The sequence below is a fragment of the Lissotriton helveticus genome, chromosome 5_1 (genome assembly GCF_964261635.1).
Source record: "Lissotriton helveticus chromosome 5_1, aLisHel1.1, whole genome shotgun sequence".
NCBI classification, from domain to species: Eukaryota; Metazoa; Chordata; class Amphibia; order Caudata; family Salamandridae; genus Lissotriton; species Lissotriton helveticus.
Window position 1 is genome coordinate 349,936,438 of NC_136065.1, and position 20,836 is coordinate 349,957,273.

Here is a 20,836-nt window from a genome sequence, read left to right on the forward strand (position 1 = left end):
AGATTGCTATCTTTTAAAAAAAAAAAGAAGATTTCACGGATCCATAAAGGGGAAAAGGTGCTTTTTTTTCTCCCTTCCGGTCCATCACGTTTCTAGTATCACTAACTGAATCGCATTACTATTTGTCGAAAGAATAGAAAGGTCACTTGTTCATGCTGACATTTTTTCCAGCGACTTTCTGAAAAAAAATGCTATGTACAATGTTGTGCCTTGTTTTTATGCCCCGGAAAAAATGTTTGGACTCTGCAACTGCACACATCGAAGACAGACTGGGGGATCTGCCCCGTGGGAAACACTTGCTTCTGTTTTTGAGCCCAGCTTTGCATCTGTGCTTTGTTTGTGCAAATCGTGTAGAATGATTCCTCCCAGGAATATATGATTATACCACGATTTCAATTACCACGCATGGCTTTACCACGCGAATTTTACATCGCAAGTGGCTTTACCACGCTGGTATTTACAACGTAGGATTTTACTACGCCTAGAAACGTCTTACCTGCACGTCTTTCTCTACGAGCCCTTACTTCCATCCTCCATTGAAACAAGCGTCAAAACACGTATACCAAAATAAAAAAAGGACTGTTTTTTTGACGTACACGGCACGTCTTTGGGGGAGGCTCTTTCCTTTTTCTTTTAAAATTATGTTCGTTTTTTTTTTTAAAGTAAACTGCTTGTTATTTTTTGGGGGGGAGACCCCCCCCAGGCCCCCTCTGCCCACCGCTTGTTATTTTTGGGGGGGGAGACCCCCCCCAGCCCCCCTCTGCCCCCCAAGCCCACGCAGAACGACTCGAAGGAATACCACATCTCCCCCCCAGCCCGTGGTAAAGACGTCGTGGAAGGCACCCTGCGTGGAAGGCACCCTGCGTGGTAAGTGTCACGTGGTAAATGTTAGTAGTGGTAATGCCTTCGTGGTAAATGATGTTTCCCCCTCCCAGGGCTAGTGCCAGGGTCACCCTCAAGAGCTCAAGATTGTGATCCTCTGAAAAGGAAGCAGTAATCACAGCGCGCGTAAACTCCACAGAAGCGTTACACTGTGCATCGTGGGTCCCGGATGTTGCTGGAGTTTTACACAACTTTTTTTGTTACCAAAAACTAAGGATTATGAAATCATTTTCTCTTTTTACATTTCTGACGAAAAAATATGTTTCTGCAGCTAATTTTCCACAGTGTGCGCAGGCGTTTAATTGTTATATCTACACAACAGTGGTGCCCGTGGCCGTCTGGCCTGCAGCCATGCACCGTGCCGCCAGCGGGCACTCGCTAATCATCTGCTGAACTTTGGTAACAGGCGCAAATGAATGCATTCCTTAACAAGCAGCAACTGATACTAAAAGTCCGCGAAACTCAGTTACTTGGCACTTACTTCCTAGCAGCGAGGCGAGACCAGTAGAGAAATTTGGTGAGGCCGGCGCGACTTTCCTCAAGGTTACAGCTCGGACTAGAACCACCGGCCGGCCGGGGTCGCATCATGAATGGTGGATGAAATTCCGGCCCCTGATTGACAGAAAACCCCTGGCGCTGCAGGGCTTCTGGCCGAGACGCCCGGGGCTAACTTTATTGCAAAAGCCTCAGGGGGTGGAGTTCAGCCCACGAGGCAATAGCTCTGCCGGGCTGATGACATCACAGGCGTAAGGGCTGCGTGAAGCGTCGACCGGCAAATGCTTAATTACTGCACGCGCACATTCATGCATAACAGCCCAGTATTCACAGAAAAGAAAGCGTGACTGAGGTCAAGGGCAGTTCTCCTCCAGCGGGTGAAATTGTTTCTTTTATTATTGATAATATTTTTTGTAAAATGTTGACATTTTTAAATTTGTGAATCGGTGGAACATTAAGAGGGCGGAGCCCCGACGCCCATATAGAGGAGCCGCCGCTGAGAGGCAGATGATCAGAACACGTCAAGGGAACAGCAGAGTTTTGAGGGATCTGCGAAAGGAGAAATGGTTGGGTTTGGCGTGAAGATAGGACGGGAGGGAGTTCCAGAGTTTAGCGGTGAGCAAGGAAAATTGACGACCACCACTTCTGTTTTTTTTAACTTTGGGAATGGATGCCATATTAAGGGATTTGGATCGGAGGGCTCGGTTGGGCTGGTAGTGCTGGATGACGTTTCTAAGGATGGGGGGACCTAGGTTGTAAAATGATTCATGAGCAATGCAGAGTGATTTAAATTTGATTCTTTCCTCGACAGGGAGCAAGTGGAGGGATTTCAGTGCTGGTCTTGCGGAATGCATCTTAGGTATATCAAGCAGTAATCTCGCAGCCCGATTCTGGATGGTCTGGAGCCTCGGGATAGTAGCCGTAGGGGTACCCAGATAGAGCGTGTTTGCGTAGTCCAAGCTGGACAAGACAAGGGCCTGTACCATGGTCTTCCTTGCCCTGAATGGCAGAAGTGGGAGAATTTTGCGAGAGATTTGGAGGAGACCATAGCAGGTGGCGGCCGTCTTCCGCGCTTGGGGTGTAAAGGATAAGTCCTGGTCCAGCCAGACACACAAACTCTTGACTTGGGTTTTGGGGCTGGGGGCCGGACCCAGGACAGCGGGCCAGATTTCTCTTATATCAAGTGGGGAACGATTTCCCAAGACCATAATTTCACTTTTGTCTCCATTTAATTTCAGGAAGGAGTCCCTCATCCAGGTGGTTATTTCTTGAAGGCAGGAATTAAGGCTGGGGGGGGTTACTGTCCTTATTGTTGAATCCAATCATAAGCTGGGTGTCATCAGCGTATGTGACAATATGGATTCCAAAGGGGAGAACTGTTTCGGCAAGGGTATGGGTATAAATATTAAAAAGGGTAGGGCTTAAGGAAGAGCCCTGGGGTACTCCACATTGGACAGGGGTTTTATTGGAGGATGATTTGTTGTGGAACACTTGAAATGATCTTTTTTCTAGAAACGACTGGAACCAGGCCAGAGCAGCGCCGCAGATACCTATGCTATTCAACCTTTGGGTTAGGATATGGTGGTTGACGGTATCGAACGCCGCGCTAAGGTCAAGAAGCAGGACTACCGCTGTACCGCCTGAATCAATTATCTTTCAGGTATGCTCTACTACCGAGATCAGGGCAGTTTCTGTTCCCTGATGCGGGCGGAAACCCGTCTGAGAGTGGTGGAGGAGATTGTTGGTCTCTAAGAAGGAGGACAGAATCGTGTTGACATATTTTTCCGTAATTTTGCTAATCCCGGGCAGGAGGGAAATGGGCCGGTAGTTTCCTAACACAGATGGGTCCAGGGTGGGTTTTTTCAACAAAGCCTTCACCATAGCTTCCTTCCAGGCAGGAGGGACTATTCCTGACGCGAGTGAGGTGTTGACTAGATCTAGAATAACCGGAAGGACTACTTCTGCTACCTGTGTGAGCCTATGTAAGGGTGCGGGATCTTTGGGAGAGCCGCTTTTAACTTTGAGGAACAATTTTTCAAGTTCTGGCATATCTACAGGTGGAAAGAGATTAAGGCTAGGCTGCCCGTTGACAGGGTAAGTGAGTGGGGAGTTTTTATCTACCGGGGGAAAGGAAGAGAAAATAGAGTTGATTTTGGTGACAAAGAATTCGGCAAGGTTGTCACATTGGGAACCTAAAATGTCGGAATAGGCGGGATTAGGGGGAAGCTTTGAGAGGGTTTTTACAACCTTAAAGATCTCTCGTGTTGAGTTGGCTGCTGCAAGAATTTTTCCCTCGTAATAGCTGGCCTGTGCGGTTCTAATATTGGCTTTGTAAAGGTTAATATTTTTCCTATATTTCTCTTTTGAATTTGAAGAAAAAAATTTCCTCCACGCTCTCTCAGTTTTTTTACAATTCTGTTTTAGGACTCGGAGAGCATCCGTATACCACGTTTTCTTTTGGTTCTTGGCCTTGATTTTAAGGTTTCTTTCAGGAATGAGGGAATCCAGAGAGCCTGTGATCCAGCGGTTAAAATTATGGTTGGCTGTCACTATATCTGCCGAGGGGGCTGGCTTGGAGGCTTTTAAATTAATGGCCCATTGTTCTAATGACAGATTGGACCAGGGCCTGGCTTTTACGGGAATGGGGGCTATTTCCGTAATTTTGCCTGGTGGGGACCATGTAAATGGAATAATAAAGTGATCAGACCAGGGAACCGGTATTGGGTTTTCCCCGAACAAAGTATCAAGGTTTGAAAAAATGGTGTCCAAAGAATGGCCTTTTATATGAGTGGGTTTAGAGACTTTATGCGACAGTTGGAAGACCACAAGATCTTTAATTAGTTCTGCCGCCGAGGTGCATAAGATGTCGTCAAAATGGAGATTGAAGTCCCCAAGTATAGAGAAGTTAGCGGATGAGCTGGCTAGGTTAGCTACCGAGTCTGGAAGAGATTTGCAGAAGTTCAGGGAAGGCCCAGGGGGTCTATAGATAACATGCCTGTGAACGTAAGGACAGGGCTGAATTCAATGGTCAATATGACATTCTCACAGTCTATAGCAGGGCTACCCAGGATTCTGCAGGTCAGTTTCTTTTTATAGATGATAGCGATTCCGCCACATCTGCCTACAGGGCGGTCCATCCGTGTGATGGCATAGCCCGGGGGCAAGGTTTGGACGAGGTCAGGATATGAGTTAGGGGAAAGCCATGTTTCTGTGAGAAAGATCGCCTCCGGCGCATCTTCTTCAAGAAGAATAGAGATTTCGGTAGCATGGCAGGGCAAAGATCTGCAGTTTATTAAAAACAGTTTAGAATTCAATTTATTAGCGGGAGGCGCATTGTATCCTAACTTGAGGCCACAATGTGGGAATAGTGGACGAAGGCTGTACGGTGCAATGGTGTGTTTACATGCATCCACCTTTGAGGAGTTCAGGTGACGAAGTGCCTCTGGGCTATAACAAAGCCACTGGACGGCTCGGGGACCAGGGTCTGTGGCCCCTGGCCCCGGCCGGCCGCGGACGTGCGCAGATGGGCTTTCCTTTGGCGCTCCTTCGGTGCGCCCGCAGCGCGCCCGCTGCGCTTCCGGATAGGCATTGCTTTTTATGCACTCGAGTGGGGCGGGCGACTAGACCGCTAACCCTGACCCCCAAGATGGCGTCCCCGCCAACTATCAATGTGGGCCGGATCTCCCTCCGCACAAACGGGACCACCCGCGGCAGAACGGGGAGGAAGGGCGTGAAAGATTTACAGCGGGACAGCAAGGTGAGCAAATAGCGAGGCTAAAATGATTAGAGTAAAACTAATGCACTTAAGGCAGGTACGTAAAACTTTTAAAAATACAAGAGGACTATGCAAATAGCAAATACGATGTGACAATCTTAAGAACTCTGCTGCCCTCAGCGCATGCCTCTGACTAACAGTGCCGCGTCCGGGCTTGATGTCTTTTAATGCACTCGAGTGGGGGCGGGCGACTAGACCGCTAACCCTGATCCCCAAGATGGCGTCCCCGCCAACTATCAATGTGGCCCGGATCTCCCTCCGCACAAACGGGAACACCCGCGGCGGAACGGGGAGGAGGGGTGTGAAAGATTTACAGCGGGACAGCAAGGTGAGCAAATAGCGAGGCTAAAATGATTAGAGTAAAACTAATGCAGTTAAGGCAGGTACGTAAAACTTTTAAAAATACAAGAGGACTGTGCAAATAGCAAATACGGTGTGGCAATCTTAAGAACTCTGGTGCCCTCAGCGCGTGCCTCTGACTAACAGTGCCGCGTCCGGGCTTGATGTCTTTTTATGCACTCGAGTGGGACGGGCGACTAGACCGTTAACCCTGACCCCCAAGATGGCGTCCCCGCCAACTATCAATGTGGCCCGGGTCTCCCTCCGCACAAACGGGAGCACCCGCAGCGGAACGGGGAGGAGGGGCGTGGAAGATTTACAGCGGGATAGCAAGGTGAGCAAATAGCGAGGCTAAAATGATTAGAGTAAAACTAATGCAGTTAAGGCAGGTACGTAAAACTTTTAAAAATACAAGAGAACTGTGCAAATAGCAAATACGATGTGGCAATCTTAAGAACTCTGGTGCTCTCAGCGCGTGTCTCTGACTAACAGTGCCGCGTACGGGCTTGATGTCTGTTAATGCACTCGAGTGGGGCGGGCGACTAGACCGCTAACCCGGACCCCCAAGATGCCGTCCCCGCCATATATCAATGTGGCCCGGGTCTCCCTCCGCACAAACGGGAACACCCGCGGCGGAACGGGGAGGAGGGGCGTGAAAGATTTACAGCGGGACAGCAAGGTGAGCAAATAGCGAGGCTAAAATGATTAGAGTAAAACTAATGCAGTTAAGGCAGCTAACATGAAGGAAGCAAGAGAGTGAGGGGTAAGGGCACAGTTCAAGGCAAGGTTAAAATTAAGGTGAAAAGAGAGGGGTTCTTGCGCTAGAACACTCCAAGCAGTAACAAGGAAGATTTCACAAGAAGATACTATAGATTGCTCCTCCCTTTACCTTCACAACCTGGGAGGAGAGAATATGACCCTTATTTACTATATTTGATGCACAGCAGCGCAGCAAGCCTTCCTGCTGTCCTGCTGTGCGTCAAAATAAAAGGGCAGGAATGTGCCGTAGCTACAAGATACGGCGCATTCCTGTCCTTCCCCCTTTTGCTGGCGCACAAACAGCAGACTCTGGCCAACGTAGACACCCTTGTGCCACGTTGCAAGGGTGCCTGCATTGTGGAGATGAATGTTTGTGCAGGAAGGGACACTTTATTGTAAAAAAACAACCATTGATGGCATTTTCCTCTTTCTATGTGTGCTGCATTCTGCCACTCAGCTTCTGTTGCATTGCCAATTTGACAAAACATTGTAAATCTTGGAATATGTCAGGTTCCATGGATGTTGCGTGGGGACAACCATAGCAACACCCATGGAACGCCCCTTTCAAGTAGAGTAAGGCATGAAAGGGCTCATATTTACAAGGCCATAAAACGTCACGCAGGATGGCTTTACGTGGCTTTGTAAATAGGGGAAGCCCAATGAGCCGCCGATGCTTCAAAACCTGCTGGGGAAGAGGGAGAGGGCGTTAAAATGTCTCTGACCGAGGCACTTTATAAAGAGGCCAATTGGGTCCTAAATAGTGTGTTTCATAAAGTAACATGCACTCAACGATTAGCCAAAAGAAACACCCTTACGCATGTTAAAGAGAAATAACACAGATCGAGCTACAAAATGTGAATACATTTCACCAGTGAAAATACGTTTTTCTTAAAGTGCTCTCATTTTCGGTGCTTTCAGACCACAACAAATGTTTGGCAGAACATACCCTATCTCAAGTTATCCTCCCAAGCCAAGAGAGCAGCCTGCCAAGGGAATGGAAATGGGCTGCAAAAGATTTCAAGATGGGAGATGTGGGGACAAGTGGAGTGATGAGGTGTTGAATAGTTAAGTAGGTTGTAATGTCATGTGGTTACTGAGGGTATCTGGGGTTGGTAATGAGATCCTGAGGGATGATAGTAAGTTCATGGGTGTGTAGTGTTGTGGGTTGTGGTGGTGGCAGCTACGAGGTGGTAGTGCAGTAGGGATGAACAGCAACTGGTGTTTTGTTATCAGATGGCCATGCCATGATGGCAGTGAGGGTATTGTAGAAAGTGCAGAGAAATTAAACTGCGCCTGTGATGGGAAAACAAGAGAGTTTGATTATCTGGTTTGCAATTTCCACAGGGTCGCAGTTCCTGCTGCAATGGTCCGAACTATGGGCTTCCTGATCTGTGTGATTGGCCTCATACTCCTGAGTGAACCAAGTCATGTCGGTGAGTATTTGCCAACAGCATGACCTAATGTTTTTGGTTTCTATTCTAACAGTTATGCATATAGATATATAGATATCAATATCTATCTATCCATCCATCCATCCATCCATCCATCCATCCATCCATCCATCCATCCATCCATCCATCCATCCATCCATCCATCCATCCATCCATCCATCTATCTATCTATCTATCTATCTATCTATCTATCTATCTATCTATCTATCTATCTATCTATCTATCTATCTATCTATCTATCTATCTATTCATCTATCTATCTATTTATCTATCGCCCTCACTCTATCTATCTAATCTATCGCCCTCACTCTATCTATCTATCTATCTATCTATCTATCTATCTATCTATCTATCTATCTATCTATCTATCTATCTATCTATCTATCTATCTATCTATCTATCTATTAGGCCTGGGCATACAATTCTGCTCTGCTCACACAATTTGCAGAGTTTTCCCCCTTCGCGCTCTGCGTAGTGTTCGCGCTTGCCAATGCTAAGTTGGTGAGAGAGGAAAATCTTACTCCAGACCACCTCCAGGCGTGATATCTCAACGCGGGCGTTGGCGGATGGCCGCCACTGCTCGCGTTGAGAAACCTTCTGTTCTCGTTGAGGAAGCTTCTGCTCGAGTAGAACATCTGCTCAAGCAGCAGAAAGAAACAGTGCCCTCTTCCGCTGCGCTTGGCGCTTTTCGTGCTGATTTTCCAGTGTAGGACAAATACCCGACGCTAAAAATCAGCGGGAACGACTCGCCCTAATGCACTCTGCCACTTGCGAACTCCGCCCAGGCCTACCATCTATCAACATTTATGTATTTATTTATTTATTTACTGAACAAACCAAAGGTTAAGGGGACATTTATGAGGGGTGTAACATCCTAAACACTCTCCCCCGAGGCTACGCCCCTGCTTGGGTTCATGGAACCGGTGCACGGATGAAAACCCCAATAGTGCCCCCGCCACTTACCAGCCATCATACAGTCCCCAACAGCAGTGCCCTTTTCAGCCTATTTCGAATTATTTATCTCCCTTCATTTTTTCTCAGACAGCATTAGCACTTCTAAGGAAAGCTGTTCATTGGCACATACGAGTAGGGTGCCTGTTCCTGTAACATGACAACATCAACACTTCAGTCTACGATATATATACATTTAATAAGACACTGCCACTTACTTATAAAGGACCATGCCTACACTTTAGAGTCGGATTTTTGAATCGTGACAGTTTCTGCACTTTTGAGCAAGGCTGTGAATCGTAAATTAACAGCACTTTGTAGCAAGGGAGTTAATTTGACTGTACCAGAGCTTCTGTGTAGGACAGCTATACATTTCATAGAATACTACAGCACTTGTGATTGGTGTCTATACGTTAAATAGGCGAACACAGTTATCTTTATGTATCCTGCCCAAGCATTTGCAGAATTTTCAAACCTAAACAAATGTCAATTATTTTTCTGTTTGAAAGGTGATACCTCTAGAGGCAGTCCTCTCACTTCGCGGTCATGGGTATGGTTCACAGCAGGGGAAACAGACACTGCTCTGCAGGGCAGAAGAAAAAACAAGCATTGGCAAAGCCAATAGGTTCCGCCTCTGCAAAATCTATTGGTTTTGTCAATGTTTTGTTAGACATGTTCCACAACAGCGCGATCTGCTGTGCAGCATGGCTTAAAGTAAAAAAAAAAAAGTGCTATGACGTGGTCAAAGCTGGCCAAGTGCCAGCACTTTAAAAACAAACTTTAAGCCATGTTGTAGAGCAGACAGCGCCGCTGTGCAACATGTCTTAAAAATTAAAGTGGCCTTGTGTAATGTAAGTGGTGCTCATGTAAAGCACTCCAATACCTTCGGGTAGAGTTTGCACTACACAAAAGCACCAACAAATGTAATTAATTACAAATTAAAGGCCAGAAATGTAGATAAGAAGAAGGGTTTGGGAAATTAAGGGGGTGGGGGTTAGACGAGGGAGGTGGATAAAGCAGGGGGTGGGTAAAACAATAAAGAGTACGGAGAAGGATGTAGTGGGTTAAAAATGGGGGGCATTCCAAACGACAGCAGGGGCAGGGGGTGGTAGGTTTACACGCCAGGGAGGAGAGAAGGCAGCTGCAGATGCGCTGTAATTCAGTGTTTGCTAAGTGTCCCAGTGAAATGTAAGTGGTGTTGTAAAGCACTCCAAACGGTCTGGGTCATGTTTGCACTACATAAATGCACCCAAAAAAAATAATAATAAATAAAAGCCCTGAATGGTGATTAAAAGTTTAAAGGCAATGTGTTGTCGGAAGATGACAACCACATCCACTTGTATGGAGTGTTGAGAAGAAAGTAAATAAAACGTACCTTGGAGGCACACAGCCAATGAAGGACACTGGCTGACAGGAACTGACCGCCGGCCGGAAACTGTTCTTGGTCCAAGCTCCGGGGAAGAGCCGAGGAAAGAAGAAGTGAAAGCTGATTATGTGACCCTGATGCTGCTGACTAGAGAGTGAGAAGCAAGAAAATGACAATGACCACAAAGCCTATGAATGGCAAGTAATGGGCGGCTTGTAAGCCCCTTCTAAGATTTTATTTTTAATTACAAGAGATTTTGCAAGCACAACACAAGTGCTTATGAAGGTGAAAACTAAAAAGCATAACAGCACTGTGGGCATGAAATGCGAAGGCAACCCAAGGGGGCTTTGTGCACGTAGTGCTCATGGAACGAAGAGTGACGGCGCAAGTGACAAGTGGAAACACAGCGAGGGACGCAAGGTGACAAAGTGAAGAAAAATATATACAAACACAAGGGTGAGTTGCGTGTCTCGGAGGGAATCCAGGAGAAGTCGAATCGCTGCCGTATAGTCTTAGCCGCTTCCAGCTCCGTCCCGCACTCGACTTTCAAGGGCAGACCGCACGCGACTGTGGCGGCTTGGACTATACAGCAGCGATCCGACTTCTCCTGGATTCCCTCCGAGATGCGCAACTCACCCTCCAAGGTACCCTTCCCGGGACTACTGAAAGTGGATCGGGGATCCGACCCTTCCTGCATACCCCGTAGCCTCCAAGATCTTCCTTCGAGAGCCTCACAGTGGATCGGTGACCCGACCCTGCGCCAGGGCTCCTCCTCCGCTCTCTCCGAATTCCACCACGGCTGCCGAACCCCATCCACAGCTGCCTCATTGTACAGCACCTAATCTCCTTTCCCGCACCACCTTGCCTTCCTCCACCCCTAACATCACCTTTAAAAATGGCAACCCAGTCCTGATGATGATCCTAACTTGAGAGGATCTTAACACTGTCAACCGATCATACAGTGCAACTCACGGCGCACCCTCAACTTTGGTTCACAAACAGTTACATGTCTTCCAATCATTGAAGAGGAACCATTGTTTTTGCATATATTTTTCTTCACTTTGTCACTTTGCGTCCCTCGCTGTGTTTCCACTTGTCACTCGCACCATCACTCTTTGTTCCATGACCACTACGTGTACAAAGCCCCCTTGGGTTGCCTTCGCATTTCATGCCCACAGTGCTGCTATAACTGTCCTGTATGAACTGTGAATTTTTAATATATGGTGCCATGAGCACTTTTGAAAAAAAACTGGGAGTCTCTCCTTTCTTTGCTACCTTGTAATGTCGTGTACATACCTGTGTATCTGCCTTTTTTCATTGAATCCGGTTGAGACATTGTTGTTTAAAATCTATACTTACCTAGATCTCAATCCGGTCTATGGGTTATACTCCTGTTGTTCTTTACTACGGTACTGGTTCAGAATGCATTGTCAAATTTTGACTGTCTCAGAAAAAATATGTTTGTGAGGACATTCATTCATTTTGAAATTAATACTACAATTTCTGCCATTTTTAGAGTTTCTCAAAACCACTACTCTCTACTTTATTAGGTTTGGGTGTTGCCAGCACAGCTGTCAAACAGACCTTTTGCTTACAGTATGCATAGAGTGGGATTTGGGTTCTCCACTTTCAACCACTGGCTTCTTTGCCAGCCTCTTGGAGCCATTGGCTTCAGACTTCTCAATCAGGTCTTGGCTCAGTGGAGGATTCATCTCTGACCTAATGGTGTTGGCTATAAGAGTGTGCTCTTCCATCTCAGTCACAGGGCTTGCTTTGAACTGCACGGGGACTACTTTAAAACTTTCACCTTCTTAATAGTCAAGCTAGGTTTGACAGCACAGCTTAATTCAGCCATCCTTTTTCAACCAGTAGCTTGAGACTTGTCAATCATTTCCTGTCTTAGCCAGTGGAGTATTCATCTCTACCTAACACTATTATTTCTTTGAGTGTATTCTTCCACCTATTCTCAAGTCCATGCATTGAACTGAATGAGGGACTACTTTATAACTGTAGCCCTCTTTAATTGAAATACAGAAACTGGACAGTATCAAATGCAAGGGAGCCTTCAAAACAGCTTGCCTTTTGTTTTCTGTATGGCTTTTATGTAACAACACTGCTTCCATTATTAGCACATGAATCGGAGACCCAATGGATGTGCCAATGCTTGCCTAGATTTAAATGATGTTTTTTTTGACATGACAACAAAAGGAGCTTTTCAGATTGCTTGTCTAACATTTTGGAATCAAAATGGTTCTATTCCACCAAGCCATTCCTAGTACATGCTTTACTTGCAGAACGGAATAGCAATTTCTCTTTTTTTTTACCAACCACAAAAATTCAGGAGTGTATCCAACACTTCCTCAAACAGCGATCGCAAACAAAATAGTCAGTTCTTCAAGTAAAAAGTATAAGAATGAGACCTCACGAGGATGATCGGCATTCACATCTTCTTTTAAACTTGAGTCAAATGTTTTTAAAACCCAAACGATTCATAAGTCTTCATAAATCTTCCGTGCACAGGGACCAGGAATGCAAAGACTGCTGTATACAAGAGATTAGTTAGATTGTTCCTTGCAGCCGTGGGACTGGCTGACACTCAGTTTATTTATCCTCTCCTCTGTCAGCAAACTGGGCACTTAAAGAGCCAATTAACTGCTGTATCCTACACTTTAGTGTTAGACTAGTTATGGAAGGAAGGGGGGGGCTCCACCTGACACCTCATCTTTCTGTTCCCCTCCATTACTTTTTATATAAAAGCTGTTAACTTAGGTACAGTGGGGCATATTTACGAGTTCTGGCGCGTCTCTGCAAATCAGCAGGGATGCGCCAGAACTGATGTGTCACGCAATTCCCTCCTTGCGCCACAACAGATGCGCCGCATTTACAATACGGCGCACCATGGTGCAAGGAAGGGCAGATGCGTGACGCATCTTGTGGTGTACGGGCGGCGCATTGCTGGAGTCGCATCGCAAGCGCGACGCAACTCCTGCAATGCACAGGGGCCACCCATACAGAACATGGTGCATCAGTCCTTATGCCTGCTTCAAGCAGGCGTAAGGATTTGGCGCAGCAGCATCGTAAAACTGACTCAGTGAAATCTTGTAGATTTCACTGCGTCAGTTTTATGGGGCTTTCCTACGAGGGAACGCCCACCCTGCGACAGAACGCCCACTTGAAACCTGACGCAGGTTTCATGTGGCGCAGGGCTTTACAACGTGACGCATCTGCCTAGATGCGTCACGTTGTAAATAAGTTGCAACATGGTGCATTGTTTACGCCGCCGATGCGTCACAAAAGTGACGCAACGGCGGCGTAAAAGTGTCGCAAGGGGCTCGTAAATCTGCCCCAGAATTTTGTTCTTGCCAACACGTGGTATGACTTCGAAATAATTAGGCATGACACTTATGACTTCCGAGCTCCGACTGTTAACTTAAGTGCGGTCACCACTCTACACCACAGCACACACATGCATACACATATATGCTGCCCTTGTATGGCTTCGAGATATCCTCCTAAAGGGTCGCGCTATGAGGTGCCGCATCCGGAACTTGACGATTCAGGCCCCCAGAGTTACTGTTCTTGGCTACTACAGTCATTGGCTACCTGGGATCTGTCTTGTTTATGCATTATTCATAATACAAATGGACCTGATGCCTGCTATTAATGGGCACAATAGAGATTACAAGTCCGTCCTGATAGGGGCTTACTGTGTTTTTGTTGCCTGTCGAGTCCACTTTTCCATGGTATGGGTTGAGGAACACTTCCTGGTGGCATCCGGGCTGTCTGAGAGGTGAGAGCTTGTTAGATGAACAACGATTGTAGGGATGGATAGAGAGGCTTATGCTTGGAGCGATTACAGGTCATGTGAGTGTGTACGTGTGTGTGTGTGTGTGTGCATGTATGTGTATGTGTGCTAAGATGTGTGTGCACATGCATGATATATGTATAGAGGAGGAGGTTGTGGAATCTGGGAGCACTGATTGATTTCTTTGATAATCAGCTTCACTAACACCCTGTATGGAGGGGTATAGAGTGAGTGAGTGAGTGAGTGATTGACTGACTGACTGACTGACTGAGCGACTAGGTGCAGTTGAGCAACACATGATCTACAGATGTACAACTGAGAAAACAAAGTAAAAGAGGAGGAGAGAGGTAGAAACACAACCAGGGACAAGATAAAAGAAACTACAGGGGCAGATTTACAAAACCCGTGCACCACTTTTAGGCCGCCGTTGCGTCATTTCTGTGACGCAGCGGTGGCATAAAGGTAGCGCCATGCTGCGGGGTATTTACAACGTGACACATCTAGGGAGATGCGTCACGTTGTAAAGCCCTGCGCCACATGAAACCTGCATCAGGTTTCATGTGGACATTCCGGCGCGGGAGGGGGGAAGCATCCGGCGCAGGAACGCCTCGGAAAAGTGCCTGAGTGAAATCTACAAGATTTTACTCAGTCACTTTTCCGACCCCGCTGCGTCAAAACCTTGCGCCAGCTTGAAGCAGGCATAAGGTCTGACGCACCATGTGCAAGATAGGCCGGTTTAGCATGCTGCTGGAGTTGCGTCGCGCCCGCAACACAACTCCAGCACTGCGCCAACGTTATGACGACAGATGCGACACACAACTGCATTTCCTTGCGCCATGATGTGCCACATTATAAATGCGGCGCATCCGTGATGGTGCAAGGATTGGGATGCGTGTCGCAAGTTTCCTGGCGCTACCCTGCTTATTTGCAGGGATGCGCCAGGAATTTAAATCTGCCCCACAAAGTCAACCAGCTGTCTCTTGCAGGACTTGAAGAAGACGAATTACATTGAGATCTTTTCTAAATTGAAATGTATTTTCTCACCTCAACAAAATCAGGATTAGGTTCTAGGGAATAGGGATGTAGGTCATGTTAACTCAAGATATTTTTTGTAAATGGTCTTTAATACACATGGGCTTTAATGAGAAGATCTGGATGTCGGAGAAAGAAGTTAACATTTTACAAATGTTTCAAGTAAATAGGTTTCCAATCCCACCTAACGGTGCAGCTCTATTTTATGCAATCTATACTCAGTTTATGAGTCTTAGGAGAAAATCAAAATAGAGTGCATTGCAGTATTCAGTTGCACTGTTTTCAAGAGCACCAATACATTGGGCTCTTTCTCTTCTAGTGTTGCCGTGTATAGTTTTCATAGGTTTATGAAAATGGAAAGTATGTATATATGGTGTTGTCACTCACCTGAGTTCACCGCCATTATAGGTAAGATGGTCCCTCGCCTTGCTTTAAAAGCGATTGCTTCCTTCAATTGTTGAGAGAGGTGGCGACCCATCAGTGCATCGCTGAATTGTAATGTACATACACTACTCTAGTACTGAACTGAAGCCCACTGCCTTTCATGCACGCCATACAGAGCCCACCTTTCCAGGCCAGGTAGTGATCATTTGATCGGAAGGAAGAACCATGTGCCATCTGCATCAGTATGAAATAAGCCCATGAATGACTATAAGCGGCAATACAGGCATTGAAAAACAGTCACAACAGAATGGTAGTGTGACGTAAACTGCAAAGTGCCTTAGAAATGTTTGTATTAGAAGTATACGTAACCTTCCACCATCAACAACAATAAGCACGTTTGAGAGCTTCTTTTAATTTTATTGGGAGAGGAAGTGATACATTCTATGACTAAAAAGTTAAAAGGCACTCTTTTTTTAAAGGGTTTGATATTTGTGAAGTAGAGTACTTCTATGGCAAAAATTGAAAGTCCATAACTTGCTGTGGGCAAAGTGGAATTCACATTCTTACATTGTGTTAGGTTAAAAAAAAGTCAAAGGATCCATTTGTATTTGTCCAAATGCAGTCAAACAGAGACAAGGGAAGAGCTCATGTAAGTTTCGCAAAGAAATAATAGGTCATCAACCCGTTTTCGAATGCTCTGGAAGTCCAAAGCTGGAGGCGATGATCTATACATATTGCAATCTATGGTATCCTTTACTTTATGGATACTATTGTTGGAAATGTATTGTTTTACTTTTCCTGGGTAAAGGATGTCTGAATGAACTTCACATAAAGAGTAGCTTTTTTAACTACCCACCAGGACAACTGAGCTGCCGTGATCCAGCCATAAATTACATTTTTGTACAGGCAAGAGATTACATTTTTTGTTATAAGTCTGAAAATGTAGTACCAGCATTTTTATAATACTTTGAAGACATATGATACTCAAAAGGCCATACATTTCTATTTTAAAATGGTTCCTTTGTTTGGCCTTTCTTTATATGTTTTTACTCTCACCTACCAAAGCTGTCTGAAGCTGTCTGATTGTGAAAGACCTATTGGCTTAACAAGAATTTACAGTGTGCTTAAAGCCCACCCACTGCTTACCATTAGTTTACATCATTGTCACTCTCATTTGCTTGCGTTTTTCATTGTTGGATTACTTTAGCTCGCTTTTTTCTTGTGTTTGCCCCTCCCCTGGATCATATCCTCTTTACCATGATTTAGATTGGCTCATGAGTATTCTTTTTTCTTTTAAGCACTCAATGAGAGTACACGTATTTTCCAGCTCTGTCCCGTGTGTGCTTCCCTCACCACCACCAGACTGTGTTGCTTTATCCCTCATGTGCTGTTTGATCTCTCCATTTTGTGTGCTTTTCCCTGCTCTTCGTACTCCATGTTGTTATCACCTTCATGTGCTTCTCCCCTCCCCGTGAGTTGCTCTTTCCTTAGTGTGGTTCTCTTTCGCTGTCTGTGTTGCTCTCTCTCTCTCTCTCTCTCTCTAAATTACCTTCTTCCTACCACCCAGCTTTTTTTGTTTTATTATTCCCCACCTACCCACTCCCTCGCCCACTCCTTCGTTGTTCACAGTACAACAGTGGTCCTTTTTGGACGGGGCAGGAAGAAAATGGCTGCCTGCCCCCTCAATTTAATAAAAGCATTGGCAAAGTCATTAGTTCTCGCCTATATAAGAGCTCTTGGCTTTGCCAATATGTTTTAGCCATGTTGTACACCAGCGTGGCTGCTGTTCAGCATGACTAAACGTTAGTGGTGTAAAAGAAAGTGGCATGGACTGTTGTAAAGTGGAGTAGAGTGGAGAAAAATGCAATGTTATGGAGTGGAGTGGCATAGAGTGCGGTAGAGTTGTGTAGAGTCTCACGGCATGGCGTAGTGTTGTGGTGGGTCATGGAGAGAGTAGAGTGCGGTAGAGTTGTGTAGAGTCTCACGGCATGGCGTAGTGTTGTGGTGGGTCATGGAGAGAGTAGAGTGCGGTAGAGTGGCGTAGAGTCTCACGGCATGGCGTGGTGTTGTGGTGGGTCATGGAGAGAGTAGAGTGTTGTAGAGTGTAAGGGTGTAGAGTGACATAGAGTTGAGTGGCGTGGAGTGGGCTAGAGTGTCAGAATGGCATAGAGTGTTGTAGAGTGGAGTAGCGTACTGCAGAGTGGAGTGGCATAGACGGTGTTGCATAGAGTGGAGTAGTGTTGTAGAGTAGAGTGGTGTAGAGCGGAGTAGACTGTCATAGAGTGGAGTGGCATAGAGTCGAGTTGTGTAGTAGAGTGGAATGGAATGGAATGGCATAAAGTGGAGTAAAGTGTTGTAGAGTATCATAGAGTGGAATGGCGTAGAGTAGAGTAGAGTGTTGTATGGTGGCATAAAATGTCATAGAGTGGAGTGGAGTAGTGTATAGTAAGATAGAGTGTAGTAAAGTGGCATGGAATGGCAAATAATGACTTGATTAGAGTGCAGAGGTGTACAATAGAGTGGTATAGGGTAGAGTGGCAAAGAGTGCAATGGTACGGAGTAGATTAGAATGGCATATAATGCAGCAGTGTAGAGTGCATTGGAGTAGAGTGCAGTGGTGTTGAGTGGAGTGATGCAGAGTAGAGGGTGTCGAGTGTACTGGCATCGAGAGCATTGATGTAGAGTGCAGTAGAGTGGCATAGAGGTCAGTGGTGTAGAGTAGAGTGCAGTAGTGCACAGCAGAGTAGTATAGAATTGAGTGGCAGAGAGTGCAGTCTAGCAGAGTAGAGTCTTATAGAGTGCAGTGGTGTGGTGTAGCGTGCAGTGAAATGGAGTGGAGTGGTGCAGAGTACAGTGTTGTTGAGAACAATGTCAAAGACTACAGAGGTGCAGAGTAGAATAGAGTGGCGTACAGTGCAGTGACATAGAGTGCAATGGTGTAGAGCGGTATAGAGTGCAATGGCGTAGGCGTTGCAGAGTAGAGTATAGTGGTGTAGAGTACAGTGGTGAAAAGTAGTTGGTGTAGAGTGAAGTGCTGTAGAGGGCATTGGTTTTGAGTAAAGTGGTGTAAAATGCATTGGCATAGAGTGTAGTGGTTTAGAGCAGAGTGGCACAGAGCTCAGGGACATAGAGTGATGCAAAGTTGAGTAGAGTGGCGTAGAGTGGGGCAAGGTAGATAACAGTGGTGTAGAGTGCAGTGGCATAGAGTACAGTGGCATAGAGTGCCGTGGTGTAGAGTAGATTGTTTCAGAGTAGAGTGAAGCAGTGTAGAGGGGAGTGGCGCAGAGTAGAGTGGAGTGGAGTGGTGCAGAGTAGAGTGGTGCAGGGTAGAGTGCCGTAGCACAGAGTAGTAGCGTAGAGTGCACTGGCATAGAGTGGAGTGGGGCAGTGTAGAATGCATTGGCGTAAAGCACAGTGGTGTACAGTGCAGTGTTTACGAGTAGAGTGGTATAGAGTGGAGTGGTGTAGAGTAGAGTGGAGTGGCCTAAACTGGAGCGGTGTAGAGTGCTGTTGTGAAGAGTGCAGTGCTGCAGAGTAGACTAGAGCGTGGTTGAGTGCGTTGGCGTAGAGTGGTGCAGAGTACAGTAGAGAGGCTTAGAGTGCAGCGGCGTACAGTGGATTTATGAAGAATAGAGTGTATTGTTAAAATATTTGTTTCCACCACACTTCCGAATTACCAAAAATATGCTTCAGTTGTACTTTCCGAAATCTTATGTAATCTGAAAAATCTGCACAGTTCATTTACAGACCTTTACATTTTATGTATTAGATAAAAATAACATAGAGCAGCTGTCCTCTTGCATACCCGCAGGGACAGCATGATTGTCACATAAATCCTCTCACTTTGAAGTCAGAGAAAACAAAAGTAACACCAAGCTCCCTCGAGAAGACAGAGCCTGGCATTTGACCTCTGTTTTTGAATAATGCACAGATAAAAACAAGATTTAAAGACCTGTTTACAGAAAGCAGCACTCTGAAGAATACAATAAACAGAGGATGGGTTACGGAAGGGGCAAACGCAACCTGGACAACCTAAAACAAAAATAGTCAGCAAATAGAAAGCAAGCAAACAAAAGTTACTATATAGAAAGTCAATGAATGATAAGCATTGGGTAGAATGAATTCCCAGGGAAGCTTTCAGAATGTCCCCAGGATGACATTAGCAAGCCAGACAGCTCTGCTATCTGGTAGGATTCGACTGAAAAAGTTGACAATGCTTGTTTTTAAAGCTGTTTTTTTTTTGGTTTAATTTTTCTAAACCTAGGTGTTTAGGCCTTTAACATTAAAATGGGTCATCCATTAGGAAACATTACTCTTTCCTCTCTTCAAAATGTTGGCCATTTTCAGGAATCGGTGTTGCTTTTTGGATGTGTGCCTTTGAAGTTGTAGCGGCATAATCCCTCGGCTGCGAAGCAAGAGACCAGAGCTGCAATGCAATCTTCCACATGTGAGCATATTGTATGATGCTGGCGAAACCAGTTCCACGTCACAATATCGATCTCTAAAGTATCGACCTTAATGATTATTGCGAACATAATATAGAACTCCAAAGTATAACCGTATTACCTGTAGATTAGCATTTATTCACATCATAGTGATGATAGTTTGACAGGCAATAGTCAACATGCTGACTGGTTTTAAGTGCTATCTAAACAACTTCACATCCACATCTCCGTAAGTCTAGGTACTTGCTCAACATTCCCTGGAAAATTACTATCACAATGTAGCCCCCTACAGACCTTGCGTTGTAATGTATTATAATTGCATTTATTTAGCACTTACTACCACTGATGAGGCGTTGAAGCCCTTCTGTATCCATGAGATTGCCAGACTAAACCATACTTCAGCACCGGTCACCAAATTTTGGTTAAGGCATTATTTTACATTACACCACTGTGGAGAAGGCAGAGCTCTATTTTTCAGTGCGGACTATAAGAAAGCTGTAATATATATATATATATATATATATATATATATATATATATATATATATATATATATATGAAACGAAGGATCCCAACCGCCTCTGGCAGCGGTTTAAACAGGCGCAGACCTCCTCTCCAAATAATTAGATGTTAAGATGTTAAATCACCAGACAGGCCATCACACTAATCAAAGTGCCAGCAGTGCATATTTATTTTGCAAAAAGTGTCAGAGCAAGTGCCCTCCCTGACTCGTTTCGCTCCGCGGACGGAGCTTGATCAGCTTGATATATATATATCTTTTACAGAGTTTTATATAGTGCAAACTTGACTCAAATGTATCAGGTATCAGAGAGCTTTACATGAACACCAGTTGCGTTACATAAGGACACATTAATTTTTGTTAGGCACAGGGAGATTAACCACATCGCTGCGGCGGCTATTCCGCCGCAGCGCTAAGGGGGCGGGGCGGCTGTGCGGCGGGCGCATGCTGGTGACGGAACCGCTCCATCACCAGCCGCGGTTGGGCTGTGCTCATGACGGAGCGGTTCCGTCATGGCCCCGCCCGCACAATGGAACGCCCAGCGCAGGCGCAGAATCCGCTCCACGCAGGCGCGGCGAGCGGGCCAAGAAGGAACCGCTCCGCCATCAGCACAGCGCCACCGCAGCTGATGA

General features: G+C 45.8%; 1 protein-coding gene across 2 annotated transcripts in view; it reads left to right on the forward strand.

Moving 5' to 3' along the window:
• LOC144754541 (glutamate receptor U1-like) overlaps positions 1–20,836 on the forward strand; it is a 241,266-nt gene that overhangs the window by 112,099 nt on the left and 108,331 nt on the right. For both annotated transcript variants that reach the window (XM_078642471.1, XM_078642470.1), the window contains exon 3: positions 7,595–7,683. In XM_078642471.1, coding sequence (XP_078498597.1) covers positions 7,614–7,683 — 70 coding nt within the window. In that variant the 5' untranslated portion in view covers positions 7,595–7,613. The remainder of the gene's footprint in view (positions 1–7,594; positions 7,684–20,836) is intronic.